The 17664-nt window shown below is 40.1% G+C and overlaps 1 protein-coding gene across 4 annotated transcripts; it reads right to left on the bottom strand.

The window, feature by feature from the left end:
• Positions 1 to 4938: 4938 nt before the first annotated feature.
• Positions 4939 to 16650, bottom strand: LOC122554264 (selenoprotein Pb-like). 4 transcript variants are annotated; one of them, XM_043699018.1, is made up of 5 exons: positions 16629 to 16650; positions 13377 to 13598; positions 7745 to 7957; positions 7180 to 7312; positions 4939 to 5484 (listed from the first exon to the last, which is right to left on the bottom strand). In XM_043699018.1, exons 2-5 carry the CDS (start codon positions 13580 to 13582, stop codon positions 5275 to 5277), a joined length of 762 nt encoding a protein of 253 aa, XP_043554953.1. In that variant the 5' UTR covers positions 13583 to 13598; positions 16629 to 16650; the 3' UTR covers positions 4939 to 5274. The 4 variants fall into 4 exon arrangements, with proteins under 4 accessions (XP_043554953.1, XP_043554954.1, XP_043554951.1 ...); XM_043699019.1 differs by lacking the exon at positions 16629 to 16650 and adding an exon at positions 14110 to 14270 and having other exon boundaries at positions 7180 to 7273; XM_043699016.1 differs by lacking the exon at positions 16629 to 16650 and adding an exon at positions 14110 to 14264.
• Positions 16651 to 17664: the final 1014 nt, after the last annotated feature.

Here is a 17664-nt window from a genome sequence, read left to right as displayed (position 1 = left end):
ATCATGGTTTCTTTTTTGTCTATGTGTATATTTCTGATGATGTCCAAGAATTCCTGTGTTGATTGTATGGAGTGTTTGGATCCGCTGACCAGGTGTTTCAGTTTCTGTTGTAGTTCTTTGGCCAGTTTGTATGATGGTGTCCCTGGTAGTGATACTATGGGTCTGAGTGGGATGTCTGGTTTGTGTACTTTAGGTAATCCATAGAATCTGGGGGTGTTGTTGCTTTCCGGTTTCATTCTTTGTAGGTCAGCTCTGGTTATCTGTCCGTTTTTTTGTAGATTCCTTAGTGTGTTATTTATCCTATTGGTGAGTTGTGGTGTGGGGTCAAATTCCTTCATTTGGTAGGTGTTGATATCTGCAAGTAGTTGTTGTGCTTTTTGGATGTAATCAGATTTATCTAGGATGACCGTCATTCTGCCTTTATCTGCTGGTAGTATGATTATGTTCTTATCGTTTCTTAGTGATTTCAGTGCTTCCCTCTCCTTGGTGTTGAGGTTATGTGTTTGTCTTTTCCTTATTATCATAGGTACGACAGTTTGTCTCACTGTTTGTTGTGTCTCTTCTGTCAGTCCATTGTTCCTGAGTGTGCATTCTAGTGCTGCTAGGAGGTCTAAGCGCTTCGCAGGAGGCTCCCAAGCACTGATGATGTCGCCTAGCCAGGGGACGAAACGTTTGCAACAAAAACTTCCAGCTCGGCGAACAGAACCACAACAACGAGCACCCGAGCTACAAATCTTCGCACAAACTTTGAACAGCAGCCAGTCTCGAAGGCGCATCGAAAGGGTGAGTTTAGATTAGATTAGATTACTTAGTGTGGAAACAGGCCCTTCGGCCCAACAAGTCCTCACTGACCCTCCGAAGAGCAACCCACTCAGACCCATTCCTCTACATTTACCCCTTCACCTAACACTATGGCAAATTTAGCATGGCCAATTCACCTAACCTGCACTTTTTTTTTGGACTGTGGGAGGAAACCGGTGCACCCGGAGGAAACCCACGCAGACACAGGGAGAATGTGCAAACTCCACACAGTTGCCTGAGGCAGAAATTGAACCCGGGTGTCTGGCGCTGTGAGGCAGCAGTGCTAACGACTGTGCCACCGTGCCACTCAGATTTTAATTTGTTTTCATAAAAACTAAAACATTTCTTTCCAATGCATCTTCCTGCTACCAAAAACAAACTGGTTCCCAGTATTGCATCCTTGCGTTGACCTTCCCTGTCCCCACTCCCTGCATAGACCTCCCTGTCCCAAGCTTTGGCCCTCCTCCCACTGGAGAGAGAAAGCTCTGCATCAGCCACAGCCTCCTCATCCCCATCTACCCACAATCCCTTCATTCGTGTCGTGTGCAGTGATGCTAACATCCCTGCACACAGGATGTGGTGATACGGTCTGAGCAATTCATACACAGATGCTCCCAGCACCCAGCTCATAGGCTGTATCTGCATGTGCATGGAACCATTTTAGCGCTGTGGAAAATCACTCCAAAATTGGAAATGCTGAAAATCATGCACAGTGAAATGTATGGAGAGCCAAATAAAGTTTTTACACCAACATGCCATGCCTCATATAAGCTCCATATATTTCATCTCCCCTTCTAACACAGAAAGCATGAAGCCAAACCACTAGCCTCCTATATAACAAAAAATATAATTTGCTGGAAAAAACTCAGCAGGTCAGGCAACATCTGTGTAGAGAAATCAGAGTTAACATTTAGGGTCCAGTTCCTCGACACCTCTTTTAATTTCTGGGGTTAGGCAAACTGACCAACTCCCACAGTTACCTTGATTATACATCCTCACACCCTACTTCTTGTAAAGACTGTATTCCATTCTCCAAGTTCCTCCATCTCTGTCACTTCTTGTTCGGATGATGCCAATTTCAACAAGGGGCCTCCAAAATATCCACCTTCTTTCAACCAAGGATTCCCCAGCTCTGGGTCTGACACATCTCTTCCACTTTAGCCCTCACACTTTCTCTTTCCTCCCACAACAGCAATTGGGTCCCCCTTGTTCTCACCTACCATCCCACCAGCTTCCACATCCAGAAGATCATTAGCCACCATTTCCACTACCTTCAGTGGGAAGCCACCATTAGACACATATTCACCTTTCTTGACAGCCTTCTACAAGGATCATTCCTTCTGGGACTGCCAACTCCACTCCCCCTTCACTGCCAAGATCTCCCTACAGTCCCACTGCATCTTCCCTTGCAACCGCAAGAAGATGTAACATCTGTCCATTTACTTTCTCCTCAATTTCCAAGGGCTCAAGCACACCTTCCAGGTGAAGCAGTACTTCACTCATACTGCATAAGCTGCTCATGTGGTTTCCTCTACACTGAAAAAATGAAATGTGGACTGGGTGACTGCTTCACATAGTGACTATATTCTGTCTGAAAAAAAAAGACCCTGGGCTTCCAGTTGCCACCCTGTTTCCTGGCTAACATCTCTGTCTCAGGCTTGCAGCACTGTTCCTGTGAAGCTCAGCACAAACTGGAAGAATAGCATTTCATTTTCCACTTGGGAACTCTACAGCTTCTCCAACTCTCTCACACACCAGGACTTTGTCATCATGTAATGTTAAATGGTTAAATAGTACTGTATCTCTGGACATTAATGTTAAAGGGTTAAACTATACTATCTTTCTCCAAGGTGAACATTCTGGAAGTGGGTGGGGGCAACATTTTGTCTCACAAATAGCAGGCAAAAATTTAGATGACTATCCGTTGTAATCCACATCTAATTTGGACAACCAAATTGGGGGGGGGGGGGGGGGGGTTGCAGAGTACCTGTGAGCATTACCGACTGGCCTGTATAAAGGAGTTGTGTTTTCTTTGTTCAGACTCACTTTGAATTGGCTTCACACGCCTGCAAAGAGGGCCAAAGGGGGTCACCCAGCTAGTACAAGCTTTAATGAACTTTAACTGTTTGCAGAAGTCGGTGTGCGTGAATTGCATCTCGTGTGTGAAACCTTGGGAAAATAACCTAACAATCGTATGGTCTGCTATTACACACAACCCATTGTTGGCCATTAATAGTCCCCATTAACAGCTATTCATTCCTTTGCCTGTTCAACTGCTCTTCTCACAGGATGTAGGTTTGCTCACTGAGCTGGAAGATTTGTTTTCAGACATTTTGTCACCATACTAGGCAAGATCATCAGAGGGCCTCTGCTGAAGCACTGGCAGTATGGCCTGTTTATTATTTGTGTTCAGGTTTCTTTGGTTTGGTGATATCATTTCCTGTGATGATGTCTCACTCTTTGAGCTGTAACTCTGCCTATCACTTATTCCTTACCCACCTGATCTTCTGCATAAAAGCCAACTTCCAGCTACCATCAGTTCTGAACTTGGGGTCACTGGACCCAAAATGTTAACTCTGATTTCTCTTCACAGATGCAGCCAAACCTGCTGTGTTTTTCCAGCAATTTCTGTTTTTGTTTCTGATTTCCAACATCTGCAATTCTTTTTTTTTTTGAGGCTTCTATAGAAGTTCTGCTTCTGCTCCAAACTCTGACGACAATGGATTAATGAATGCATGTTTTTATTTACTACTTTAGACTAATGTCCAAACTCATTAATATGTAATCCAGTGTTTTTTTTCTAAAATTGAATTTTATTTTTGTTGTTATACAGGTGTTAAAGGATCTGTAAATACAACTACTTTAGTGATTTATTGATCGCTGTCATTTATTCAAGGAACAGAAGAATTATTTACAAAAATTAAACAAATCTTCTTGGGGCACAGACTGGAACATATTTCCTGCTTGGATAAATTAGTTGAAATCATTAGGTAATTATTTACGTAAGTTTCCCACCTTCTGCCAAAATGTAACATACCCTTACTGAAAGGCATCAGCCTAGCTAATATCTGTCCTGCTCGATGACTAAAACTAGCAACATCGATAAAGTGAAAATGCACTGCTACATGCACTCACAGGGACTATTTTGCACAGGCAGCCTTAACTCAAAATTGTATCTTAATACAAACCACTGCTAGAGAAAGACTGGATGTGAAGAAAAATCATATTGACACTGTATGTTCTAATCCTAGCACTAGAGATTCAGTCTCCAACACTACTCAGTTATTGATTTAGGACTTGCCATACTGATATACCAGCACTTCTTTACAGGCGAAGACAAAACTGAGATAACTAATGCATACATTCAAAAATTTCCAGGAGTCTTTGGAAGCTGGCTTGTCACCATATCTCTGGTGGACATGGGTGAAATGGCCAACTGACCAAAGGTAAGACTTTTGCATCCACCTTTCATTTAATCAAAGGTGGACGCAAAGTGAAAGGGGGAATGGTTGACAGAAATTAGAAATTCACAAATATTTTGGAATTAGTACTGTTAACTTTATGTAATCATCTAATGCCTGTCAACTGGGTTACAGTTTTCCTATTGACTGTGTTCCACTAAAAACAAACAACAAAATTGAGCAAATCTCTAAGCAGAATAATTACTTTCTTCCAAAAGTAATATCAGTCAAAAGCTTTCCTTTTGGCCTGTCTCTATTGTATCTGTCTGTAGTTAGTACAAACTAGTTGCTAATAAAGACTTCATTGAGCACATGAACACAAGATTAATGATTAATGTCAACTTTTCATTGTAACGTTAAGCCATCAAGAATTTTTTATGCTAAGATAGCAGTTCTCCAGTTCCTTCCTTGAATAAGTGAACATTCATAGAATCATCTTTCTTGATTAGATTTTAAAAACCCTGAAATATGCAAAAAGATAAATTTAATTACAAAATGTCATCCTCAGTTTTCTAAATGATCCTCAAGAGGCTTTCCAAAAAAGCCGACATTTGTCTTGTCAGTCCCGGATTCCTACTCTCCACCTGTTCCCAAAGGGGATACTTGAATTAGCGGAGATACAAGTCATGGTGATTACTCCCCTTATTTTCCACAAAGAAACTAGCACAGAGTATGCTTTTGATTTGGAGTGCACTTTATTGTGCACTAAAGCAATGGCTACAAGTTCATGGGACAATACACAAGACAGTGCTCATTTCAGACTTGCCTGAAATGGTTTTAGTGGTATTTCACTCTAAATAGTCATATCCAGATTTCTTCACTGAAAGAACACTTGATAACAACACAAAACAAGTGTTTGGTGTGGGACATGCTTATACAGTACACCCCTCAAATATTACAAATCAAAATTAATATTAAACCAGGATTTATTTTAGCAACATTAGGGTTGATGCTGACAGTTGCTGTATCACAGCCAGTTGTTTAATTGTTGTGCCTGATATTCTAACTACACTCATTCCAATCCCTCAGTATTACCAGTCTCCAGATTTCCATCTTGGCTGCTATTGAAATGATGTGGAGTGGTAGGACTTGAAGAGATTTTGGGGTCAGGATGAGGCTTATTCGGTACATGTTGTTGCACTGGCTGAGTTGTTATATTTTCAAAAGTTGGACTTATCACAAAACTTGTAGTGTTAAATTGAAAAAAGTTTTCCTTGTAAGTCTGTAAGAAACAACAACTTACATTAGTTTGAGTCTTTGGCATACTGAAATGCACTTCTTAAAAGCATTATTAAACAAGTATGACACCAAGTTACTTACATAAGGATGTAAGAATCAGATATTCAAAACCTTGATCAAAGAAACTGGTTTATAGCTCTGACTTAAAAGGAGAGGAAAATCGAAAGGCGGAGAGGTGTAAAGAGAATATTATAGATCTTGGGGCCCAAGCACCGTAGGCACTACAACCAATAATGGAGTATTCAAATTGGGGATGAACAGGAACCAGTATTAGAGAAACCCAAATATTTTGGAAGATTATGAGGCTAAAGCTGATACTCAGATAGGGAAGAGCAACACTAGGGATTTGAAAACAAGGATGAGAATTTAAAAATCAAGATGTTGCTCGATCTGGAATCAATGTAGATTATTGAGCACAGTTTTAATAGGGAAGGGGACTTGCTGCAAGCTGATGTTTGAGTAATATAAAGTTTACAGCTAGTAGAATATGGATTCTAGCCAGCAGCACATTGAAGTAATTGAATCTAGAGATAGTAAAGACACAGACGAGGGTTTTAACAACAGGTAAGCTCAGACAGGGCAAAGTCTTATACTGGAGGTAGAAACAGCGGCCTTTGTGATGTCACAAATGAGTTTGAGAGCTCATTGGAGAATCAAATGGATCAGCGACCAGTCACCTATTAATTAATGCAAATCAGACTATATGAATTTGAAGACATAGTATCCGAGGTATAGTACAGATAGATGATCCTTTATCCGAAATGCTCAGGACCAACTGTTTTTCGGAAATCAGAATTTTTCTGTTTTCAGAATAAGTGACAGTTTAATGGTGAAATTTTAAAAAATCTTACTGGAGGAGCAGACTTCTAAGTAAGAACAGGCCAGTCAGTGCTTGGCCACGCCTCCGCACGTCACATCTGAGTGACACGCATCGAGTGGGTGTTGACTTGGGTTAACTGCACGCCAAGCAACCTTGATAATGTGAAAAAATCTTAACAAAAAAAAAACCTTTGGATTTCGGAGCTTTTCTGTTTTTGGATGTTTGGATAAAGGATCGTCTACCTGTATTCTCATAACAAGGATCGGTTTAGCTAACTTGGCTGAATGGCTGGTTTGAATGTACAGTGACACCAACAGCGTGGGTTCAATTCCAGTACTGGCTGAGGTTACCATGATAGATTCTCTTCTCAACTTCTCTCCTCACTTTACAAGTGGTGACCCTCCAGTTAAACCACCACGAGGTGTCTCTCATGAGAAAGCAGCCATATGGACTGGCAAGTCTATGGCCACTTTACTTAGCATACTAATGCCACAAATATTACATTATTCACTAATGATCTGTTTAGATTAGATTCACTATAGTGTGGAACAGGCCCTTCAGCCCAACCACTCCACACCGACCCTCTGAACAGTAACCCACCCAGATCCATTTCCCTCTGACTAATGCATGGCCAATTCACCTGACCCTCATATCTTTGGACTGTGGAAGGGAACCAGAGTACCCGGAGGAAACCCACACAGACACGGGGGAGAATGCACAAACTCCACACAGACAGTCACCCGAGGCTGGAATCGAGCCTGGGACCCTGGTACTGTGAGGCAGCAGTGCTAACCACTGATTCCAACCATGGCTGTAGTCTTACTAAACCTGAGATTGCCAAATTACAGCAACAGTTACCTCAAGGTCGATATCACTGATTCCACAATTCCCACATATATCTTTGCTATACGTAGCTCGGATTGCTGCTTCAGTGTAGCGAAATTGGAGGTAGCTATATGGTAACACGATATGAAAGGTCAATTTACCACATCTAAGGAAATAAAATAAAAATCACAAGAATTGGATTATAAACCTTAAATACTAATGTGAGTCAGGTTATTAAATATCCCAATTCACATCTGCATGCACACGAGAACGGGATCAAGTTTGACTATAACGGCAAATATATTCACACATGACTAATTGGGCAAAATATCAAAGGGCAGTTATTACTCTACAATCAATGATAGAAAAGAAAAAATTTAGGGGCAATAAATTTTGCTCGGTTTGTAAAATATTTCAATAATAAAAACAGAAAGATTCTGCCATTTTGAAAGCATAAAACAAGGGTTTTAGACTACATCATAGATTATACCTACTTAGCTAGTGGTTATACCATATTGTGCACAACTAATCAAAGGGAGGGGAATCCATTTAATCATAACAAATAATCTGCTTGGTGTTGCAATTTACAATAACTAACCTATCATAGATGAGGAAGTCGTCCTTGTTACCCTGCAAAATGCTCCAGATATCACTTTGAAATGGTGATTGCTGGTAGACAGGGATTTCCTCAGGCGTATGGCGTTTGAGTTCCCACAGCATGGCCCTAGATTGAGGCGTTTTCTCATTTACTATCATATAGTGTATGTCCTTCAGACCCTGACGTTCAAGCTTGTTCCGCAAGCTGCCCAATCTATTAATACAGTGAATATGACAAACTGTAATCAGCATTAATTTTGTTTGATACTTTATAAACATGAATAAGCAAACAGGATATTTCAAACTAAATATGATTTTGTCATGAAAAACTGGAACTAATTTTTAATATGATGGTATCATTGCAAGATTGGTTTGATTCACACCAACATGGCCAATACTTCTAGAACAGCAAAATACTGTGGATGTTGGAAATTTATCTGAAAATAAAATATGCTGGAAATATTCAGATGATCAGAAAGCATCTGTGGAAAGAAAAACAGAATTAAATTTTCAGGTCGGTTATCTTTCCTAGGAAATATTTAACAAAGTTAGACATGTATTAGGAATTAACAAGTAAAAGGCGGGAAAGGGCAGAAAGAAAAAGGAAAGATCTTTGGGAGATTGGAAGACAGGAGAGATTAAGTATCAAAAGAATTGGTGGGGCAGGACCAAAAGGAGTGTTAATGGAACAAGTACAGAAACAAAAGATGTGTTAGAGGTGGTGTGAATGGCAGAATGATGAACTGCTACTATCAGAACACAAAAAACAGGAAGAAATAAACAAATTAAACCAAAATCTGTGAAGAGAAGGTAGCAAAATGGAACAGGGTTTACAGTTTGAAACTGTTGACCTCAATACTGTTGCCACACCACATATTGATAAATCCAGATAGAATGCTCTCTATGGCACACCTATAAAAGCTGGCAAGGATATTCACCGTCATGCCAAAATTCATCAGCTGCTTAAGGAAGAAGAGACATTGTTGGGCCTTGTAACCAGTGCATCCACATGAAGAGTCCAAGAAAGCTTGTTGTGGATGACCACTCCCAGGAGCTTGACACTCTCCACTAGTTCCACCTCTGCGCTGTTTATGTGCAGGGGAGCATGAGTAATATCCCACCGGAAGTCAATAATGAGTTCCTTAGTTTTGCTGGCATTGAGAGCTAGGTTGTTCTCAGTGTACTATTTTCCCAGGTGTCCCACCTCCTGTCTGTAGTCTGTTTTGTCGGCATCTGAGATTCGACTGGCTGTGGTGGTGTCCTCAGCAAACTTGTAAATGGAGGAGAGGGGATGTTGAATGATTGAGGAGTGGGCCATGGTGATCCTAAGGGAATACTTCCTTTGAAATATTGAAAAGGTGCAGAAGTTGTATTTTGTGGTGGCGTCACATTGGTAGAGGCAGATATCTGCTGAATGTAGACTTTGGAAGATGAAGATGAGGAGAAACCCATCATAGTCCTGGAAGGAATGGGAAGGGGAGATGGGGAAATCGTTGAAATAAAAACATACTAGAAGCACTGGGTGCATCAGTAGAATAGATGCGGAGATGGAGAAATTGGGAGAATAGAATATAGTCCTTATTGTAAACAGTATGAGTGTAAGTGTAGTCAATGTAACTGGGGTGGTTTATTGTTGGATGGCATATGCCCAGAAAATGAGACTGAGAAATTGAGGAAGGGAGGAACTGGAAGCAGACCAAGACAATTTGAGAAAAGTGGGGAAATCGGAAGCCCCATCTCAAAAAAAACTCTAGGAGAAGAATGCATTGTTCTTGTTAACTTAAGCAGGTTAAAACTGAAAGAAAAAAAACAAACAAATCCATGAGACATAGTGGCAAGTCAGAACAATAAAGATCAACAGAAAGAATAATAAGGAGGGAGAAATTAGAAAAATAAGAAATTACAAGAGAAGAAAGTAAAGAATGCTGGTCCTGTAAACACTGTCTGGGGAATTACTAATGGAAAATAAAGAAGTGGCTGATGGTTTGAATATGTGTTTTCCAAAAAACATTCACTGCAGAAGAAACAAATAATATTTCAGAAATAATTCTAAATCAAAAGTTAGGAGGAAGGAAATTAAAACAATTCACGGAAAGTGCGCTAAGAAAATTCAGAAGTGAAAGCTGGCAAATCTCCAGATGAGTTTTATCGTAGAGGTTTAAAAGAATAAGCTGCCAGAGGAAGTGGTGGAGACTAGGACAATTGCAACATTTAAAAAGCATCATGATGAATGCATGAATAGGAGGGGGTTTAGAGGGAAATAGACCAAATGGAAACAGATTAATTTAGGATATATGATTGGCATGGACAAGTTGGATTGAAGGGTCTGTTTCCGTGCTGTACAACTTTGTGATGCTTAAGTAGGTGCCATGATAGTAGAAGCATTTATTTTAATTTTCCAAACTCCATTAGATTCTGGAAAGGTCCCATCATATTGGAAAACAGTGAATGTAATTCCTCTATTCAAGGAAGGAGGTTGACAGTCAGAAATAGAGATATTAGTTTAACATCAGTCATATGGAAATGCTGGAATTCTTATAAAGTCTTAGAAAATGCAATTCGGCAGAGTCAACATGTTTCACTGGATGAGTAACCTTGTTTGACTAATTTATTAGAGTTCTCTTAAGATGTATCAAGTCACATGGATAAAGAGGGACATGTGGATGTAGTGTACTTAGATTTCCAGACTGCATTTGACACGGTGCCACATCAAAAGTTATTACATAAAATAACAGGTCATGATAGGGGGTAACATAAACACATTTAGAGCATTGGTTGCCTAAAAGGAACCAGAGAGTAGGCATAAATACATAATTTTCAAGTTGACAGGATGTCATGAGTCTGGTGCAACAGGAATCAAGGCGGGGGCCTCAGCTATTTAAAATCTATATCAATGCATTAGTTGGAGCTATTGAACGGATGACTGCAACTTTACTAATGATGCAAAGATAGGAGGAAAGTAATTTGTGAAGTGGGCATAAGGTGTATGCAAAGGAATAGATAGATCAGTTTAAAAAAAATTTCAGATACCAAATAAAGTAGGAAAATGTAAACCTGTCCACTTAGGAAAAATAGGTAAGCGGTATGTTATTTAAGGTAAGAGAGATTACAGAACCCTGTGAGCTACAGACGGATCTTGATGCCCTGGTAGTTGTATCAAAACCTGTTTGTGTACAAGGTGAGTGAGTCAAAAGGCAAATTAAATGTTGGAATGATTATTGTAAGGTATATGAAAAACCAAATTGGGATATTTTCCTGTAGTTGTACAGCACAATCTTCAGTTCTGATCACCTTATTTAAGTAGGATGTTAAATGCATTGGAAACAGTTCTGCAAAAGTTTACTGGGCTAATATCTGGAACAAGAAAAGTTGTCTTATGAGGAATGATTGGATGATTTGGGACTGTATCCATTGAAGGATTGAAGAATGAGAAGTAATTTTTTTGTAACATACAAGATCCTGAGGAGACTGTACAGGATGGATGCAAGGATATTTTCCCTGTGGAAGAAACTGGAATTAGGGGACATAGCTTTAAAATAAAGGGTTTTCCATTCAAGATGGAAATGGGGAGACTCTTTTCTCCCCAAACAGTCATGAGTCTGTGGAATTCTTTCCGAGAAAGCGATGGAGGCAGAGTTGTTAAATAGTTTTAAAGCGGCGATAAATTTTTGACCAATAAGAAGGTCAAATTTTTATATAATATTCATATATAGTTACAACACCCCCTCAAGAAATGTATCAAAAGACATTCAATTAAATTACACAGGACAGAAAAAAATGTATACCAATAAAAAATTATTAGGAATACCTTAAAAAATAGTCCTCTTAATATGATATGAAACAACATAGGAATTGTGCACCAGAACTGGTCCTATGGTAGACAGTCCTTGGGCTTAAGTCTACTACACTGAAGCTAATTAACAGAAGAATGGTATTATTTTTCCAATGGAAGGCTGGGATCAAAATTCACTGAATTTTTCATACTGCGCCATTCAGATCATAAATAGGAGTGGATCACTCAGTCCCTCAAGCCTGCCCTGCCATTCTAGATAACATCATAGAATATAGAATAGTACAGGACAGGACAGGAACAGGTCCTTCTGCCCACCATGTCCATATTGACCATGATGCCATTCTAAGCTAATCCCATTTGCCTGCATATGGTCAGTATCCTTCTATTCTCTGCCTATTCATGTGTCTATGCAAATATGTCTTAAATGTTGCTATCATACCTGCTTCTATCCACTTCTCCTGGCAGAACGTTTCAGGTACCTACCACCCTCTGTGTAAAAAAATTGCTTTGCATATCTCCTTTAAAAAACTTTCCTCCTCTCAACTTATACCCATGACCCTTTTACTTGACATTTTCCCCTGGAATAAAAAGACTCTGATTATCCACTCCATTCATGCCTCTCATATGTTTATATATTCCTACCAGGCTGCCCCTCGGCCTTCAACACTGTAGAGAAAACTGTAGAGAGAGTCCAACGTCTCCTCAAAGCTAATACACTCCAATCCAGGCAATATCTTCTTTTGAACTCTCTCCAATGCCTGCACATCTTTCCTACAGTGTGGCAGAACTGCAGATAATACTCCAAATGTAACCTAAAGTTTTATACAGCTGCAACACGACTTGTCTACTTTTACACTCAACGCCCCAACTGATGAGGGTAAGCATGCCATATGGCTTTCTTTACCACTTTATCCACTTGTACCTCACACCATTTCACACAACCCTTTATATCTTCAGTAACTAGAACATTATCAATTTCTGTTTTGAACTTGCTCAATGATTGAACTTCCACAGGCCTCTGAGTAGAGAATTCCAAACATTTACCACCCTCTAAGTGAAGAAGCGCTTTCTCACCTCGGTGCTAAATGGCTTGCTTTTTACTCTGTGACTGTATCCCCTCTTTATTAACCCAAAACCAGTGGAAACATCCTTTCTGCAAATACTCTGCCTATCCCTTTAAGAATTTTGTAACTTTCTACAAAAAAGTGGGGCAGCACGGTGGTTCAGTGGTTAGCACTGCTGCCTCACAGCAGGGACCTGGATTCAATTTCAGCCTTAGGCAACTGTCTGTGTGGAATTTGCACATTCTCTCTGTGTCTGCATGGGTTTCCTCTGGGTGGTCTGGTTTCCTCCCAGTCAGATGATGTGCAGGTCAGGTGGCTTGGTGAATTATCCATCAGAAATGCAGGGTTACAGGGATAGGGTAGGGGTGTGGGTCTTTGGAGGGTTAGTTGGACTTGATCGGCCAAATGGCCTGCTTCCACACTGTAGGGATTCAAAGAGATTGTTTCCTCTTTTTCTAAATTCAGGGGAATGCAGGCTCAAACTCTCCTGATAGGACAATCTCATCATCCTCAGAATCAGAGGCAAATCTCTGCTGCATTGCCTTAATAGCAATTATAATTTTGCTCAAGCACGGGGACTTGAATGACAGACAATACCCCAGCTATGTTCTGTACAATTGAAGCAAGATACCTTTACTTCTGAACTTGAGCATTCACATAACATAGTAACTCACAACAAAACAGAAACACAGCAAATTTCTACTTGGTGCTCTCAACAGGAGAAGTTAATAACATTAAGGAAACAGTGAAAAATAATTATGAAGTGCTGTACTTACTTAGTTGCTTGAGTTAGACAGAACCCGCAGCTTGCTTTGAGAAGGGCCACAACAACAACGTGACCAATCTGTTCCACCATTGGGTTATGGTCGTCAATTTCCCAGTGAGGGGCCACCTTACAGATTCTGCTTTCACTCTCTGCTACAACCACAGAGATTGTTAGGCCCAAAACAATAGTGAGTAATGGCATCTCCAAAACCATCATGATCTTTTACATATCCCTAAAATTTGAAGTAGATGGACAAGACATGCTTTTTAAATTAAAGCAAAAAGAGCTACAAGTTTATAATTAGTGCGCAAATTTTAAAGACGACACTACTGTTTTTTTCTGGTGTGATCGAAAATTACAAACTCATAATGTTCCCTTTTACACAAAATTCTTCTTCTAATATTGTTGGCTTAACGCTAAAATTAAGCAATCAGCAACTTCTGCTACAAACAAAATGCGCATGGCCAAAACCAAACAGAAGAGCTTTGAAAAAATGGCAAAAGTGTATTCGGCCACTGTTGAGTGAGAAGTTCACAAACAATTGCAACATAAATCTGTTGCAGCTTCAGTAAGAGGTTTTAGAGATTTTGACTGTTAAAAGCATAATCGTAATGAGTTGAATCTAGACTGTAAAAGATTAAGCGTTTAAAACGCAATTTGTTAAGATGAACATAGAAAAGTTTTCTTACAACATCGTGTTTAAATCATTACGACGTTAATAAAATACATCAGTCAGCATTTACCTAAACTGCTGCTAATTTTCACTCTTTACCTTTCCCTCGGCGTCTGATTCAAACTCTACTTCCCCCAACTCTCAGCTACAGGATGTCTCCCAGATTGGAAATCGCCCGTTTGTGGAATGTTAACTATTTAAGTACTAAAACACTCTTATTCGAGGCAAACGTGAAGAAAACGTTGAATAGTGGTTTGATATTCTTTCATTTATATACCGTTAAACAATTTGTGTCATAGTGGACACAACCGATTTATATTGTTGTCTTCGATAGTGTGGCATTAGAATCATTAAAAGTGAAACACGTTTTTGCTCGCCCAGTATACATTCCCTGTCACTACCACCAGTAGGGGCTCTGACAAACAATGCTCCCGAGTTTTAGGGTTCCTCAAACACAATGAATTACACAGTAAAAGCTCGAAGATCCTGTACAGTCTGTACTGTCATAGGGAATTAATATATTTCATCTGTATGAATTCAGAATTATCTATGTTATTGATCTGGAACATTTGTTTATCTGCATATGCTGGCTGAACATCACAGGATGTATTCCTGATGAAGGGCTTTTGCCTGAAACGTCAATTTTACTGCTCCTCGGATGCTGCCTGAACTGCTGTGCTTTTCCAGCACCACTAATCCAGAATCACAGGATGAGTACAGCGTAAACTCTGCTAGAGCTTTGCAACATTTGCAGTACTCACTCTCGCCTTAGCAAAAACAACTCAACCACCCTTACATACTCGACTAATAGTCGAATTTGTTAAAGTACTTTTTAAGATTAAATTTATAGGGTCGACAATTACATGGTTACTATTTTTGAGGGGCTGAAATTTATGCCCGTCAAAATTCATTCCTATCATTAGCAGAAGCCCAATTGATCTCTAAACGAATAAAGAAACAAAACGAACAGGCCAATTGATCTCTAAACGAATAAAGAAACAAAACGAACAGGTTGAGGCAGCGGGTCGTGGAGGGGGTCGTTAGGGCCGACTGCCTGCCCCTCTTCCACGGCTATGTTAGGGCCCGAGTGTCCTTGGAGAAGGAGCACGCGGTGTCCACCAACACCCTGGAGTTGTTCAGGGAGAGGTGGGCACCGTGGGGAGTGGAGTGCATCATTTCTCCCTCCAATTCTATTTTGATTTAGTCCCTACCCTCCACTTCACTGTTTTGATCACAAATCACTGCCCTTTGATGTGAAGGGCAGTGTTTGTCACTGGCCACCCGGGTGTTTTCCTATCTTCCTGGTGGTGGAAATTGAATAAAGATTCGTGCACTTTGTGTCTTTCACTGTCACACACACACACACCATGGGTGCTGGGGATAAAATAAGCACTACCGCACTTAGGTGGTAGTGTGGGGGTTAAATTATTTAAGAAAAAAAAAGATAAAAAAAGGAAAAAAAAATACAGAAACAAAACGAATTACGGCAATTCTGAAAACCCGGAGTGGAACACAATAGCCAGTGAGCTGGAAGACCAGGAGCAAAGCGGATCACCGGCAGACTGGAACGCTGAAGGGGGACATGACGGCTGGCACACTGACTCATAAACGTTGATGTTATTTGTGGAGAACTAGGGTCGACGTTTACATGAGATATATGGAAAATTCCAGGTTATTTGGCCAAAACTAGGGGGATCTACTATTACTCGCGTATAGATGGTAATCCTACTCCGCCCCAATCGTTTTACTTTCCCCTTGCAGCTCTGCAAATCTTTCTATTCAAATAATTTTTCAATTCTCTTTTCAAAGCCTCCATGAAATCTACCTCCACGACATAGTCATTTAGTGCAATCCAGATTGTGCTACTTAAACAAGAATCTTTGCCCCATTTTACCACTTTTGTAATGACTTTAAACGTGACCTCTGGTTCTCAGCCTTTAATATCTGGTCGGCCTGGATAACCCGAAGGGTTTGTTTCCATGCTGCACATCTCTAAACCAAAGGAAACAATATCTCCATATGTACCCTGCCCAGATCTCTCATGATTTTACAAACCTCTATCAAAGCTCCCCCGAACTTTCTCTTCCCCAAAGAGAACAAGACTAGCTTCTCCACTCAATCCACATGATAGGTTCTTCATTTCTGGAACTAATCACATGAATCTTTTCTGCACACTTCCTAATGTCTTTATATCTTTCCTAAAATGTGGTGTTCAGATTGAACACAAAACTCCAGTTGATGCTGAAGAAGTGTTTTATGCTGATTTATCATAACTTTATTACTTTTCTCCTCTAGTTCCAATTTATAAAGGACAAGATCTTGTATACATTACTAACTACTTTGTCAACCTGTCCTGCCACTTTTGATGATGTGTGCAGATAAACACTTAGGCACCTCTCTTCCTGAACACTCTTCACAATTGCAATTCCAGAATTTTGTTTTTTCTTTTCTGTGCAACATTTCTGAGCCCATGGAATAATTCATATGAAAGTACAGACTAGAAGCAGAGGTAGACCATTCGGCCGCTTGAAATTGCTTCACCATTCAATGGGATTATGACTGATCTGCTTACTCCATAATCTCACCTACCATTCCAGCTGTCTCTGCATTTAAAATAACCAATGATTTTCACCATCTTTTGGGGAAAGAGTTCCAAAGACTCATGGCCCTGTAAGAAAAAAATCCTTATTATTTCTGTTCATTAAGTCACCTTTACTCTCCAAACTGCAGGCAAGCCTGTCAAACCTTTCCTCATAAGTACAAATCAGCCATTCCAGATAATAGGAGAAAATGAGGACTGCAGATGCTGGAGATCAGAGCTGAAAATGTGTTGCTGGGGAAAAGCGTAGCAGGTCAGGCAGCATCCAAAGAACAGGAGAATCGACGTTTCGGGCATAAGCCCTTCTTCAGGAATCTTCATTCCTGAAGCCCTTCGTTCCTGAAGAAGTGCTTATGCCCGAAACATCGATTCTCCTGTTCCTTGGATGCTGCCTGACCTGCTGCGCTTTCCCAGCAACACATTTTCATTCCAGATAAGAGTTAAGTAAACCTTCTCTGAACTGTTTCCAATGCACTTACATCGATGTGTTTTCACCAATGCCCTATATAAATGAAGCATAACCTTTATACATCTGAATTAAATTTCCTTGCAATAAACAATAACATTTGTTACTTGTCCTAATTACTTGCTGTATTTCCATTCTAATCTTTTGTCATTCGTGCACTAGGACACCAATGTCCATTTGCAACTCAGAGCTCTGTAATATAGAACATAGAAGAATACAGCGCAGTACAGGCCCTTCGGCCCTCGATGTTGCCCCGATCCAAGCCCACCTAACCTACACTAGCCCACTATCCTCCATATGCCTATCCAATGCCCGCTTAAATGCCCATAATGAGGGAGAGTCCACCACTGCTACTGGCAGGGCATTCCACGAACTCACGACTCGCTGAGTAAAGAACCTACCCCTAACATCTGTCCTATACCTACCCTCCCTTAATTTAAAGCTATGCCCCCTTGTAATATCTCACCATCTAACTTTTTTTATTCTTCCTGCTAAAATTGACAATTTTAAATTTTCCTATATTATACTTTTCTTTGCCCATTTATTTGACCTAGCTATAT

The sequence above is a fragment of the Chiloscyllium plagiosum genome, chromosome 11 (genome assembly GCF_004010195.1).
Source record: "Chiloscyllium plagiosum isolate BGI_BamShark_2017 chromosome 11, ASM401019v2, whole genome shotgun sequence".
Classification (NCBI taxonomy): Eukaryota; Metazoa; Chordata; class Chondrichthyes; order Orectolobiformes; family Hemiscylliidae; genus Chiloscyllium; species Chiloscyllium plagiosum.
The sequence above is the reverse complement of the archived record's forward strand: the minus strand, read 5'-3'. Positions and strand labels throughout refer to the sequence as shown.

Coding starts and splice junctions, on each gene's coding strand:
- LOC122554264 (XM_043699018.1), bottom strand. CDS start 13,582: ATGATGGTTTTGGAGATGCCATTACTCACTATTGTTTTGGGCCTAACA. Junction 7,958..13,376: donor TGTCTAACTCAAGCAACTAA/GTAAGTACAGCA, acceptor CTGTATTAATAG/ATTGGGCAGCTTGCGGAACA. Junction 5,485..7,179: donor TCAGTGATATCGACCTTGAG/GTAACTGTTGCT, acceptor TGTTTCTTACAG/ACTTACAAGGAAAACTTTTT.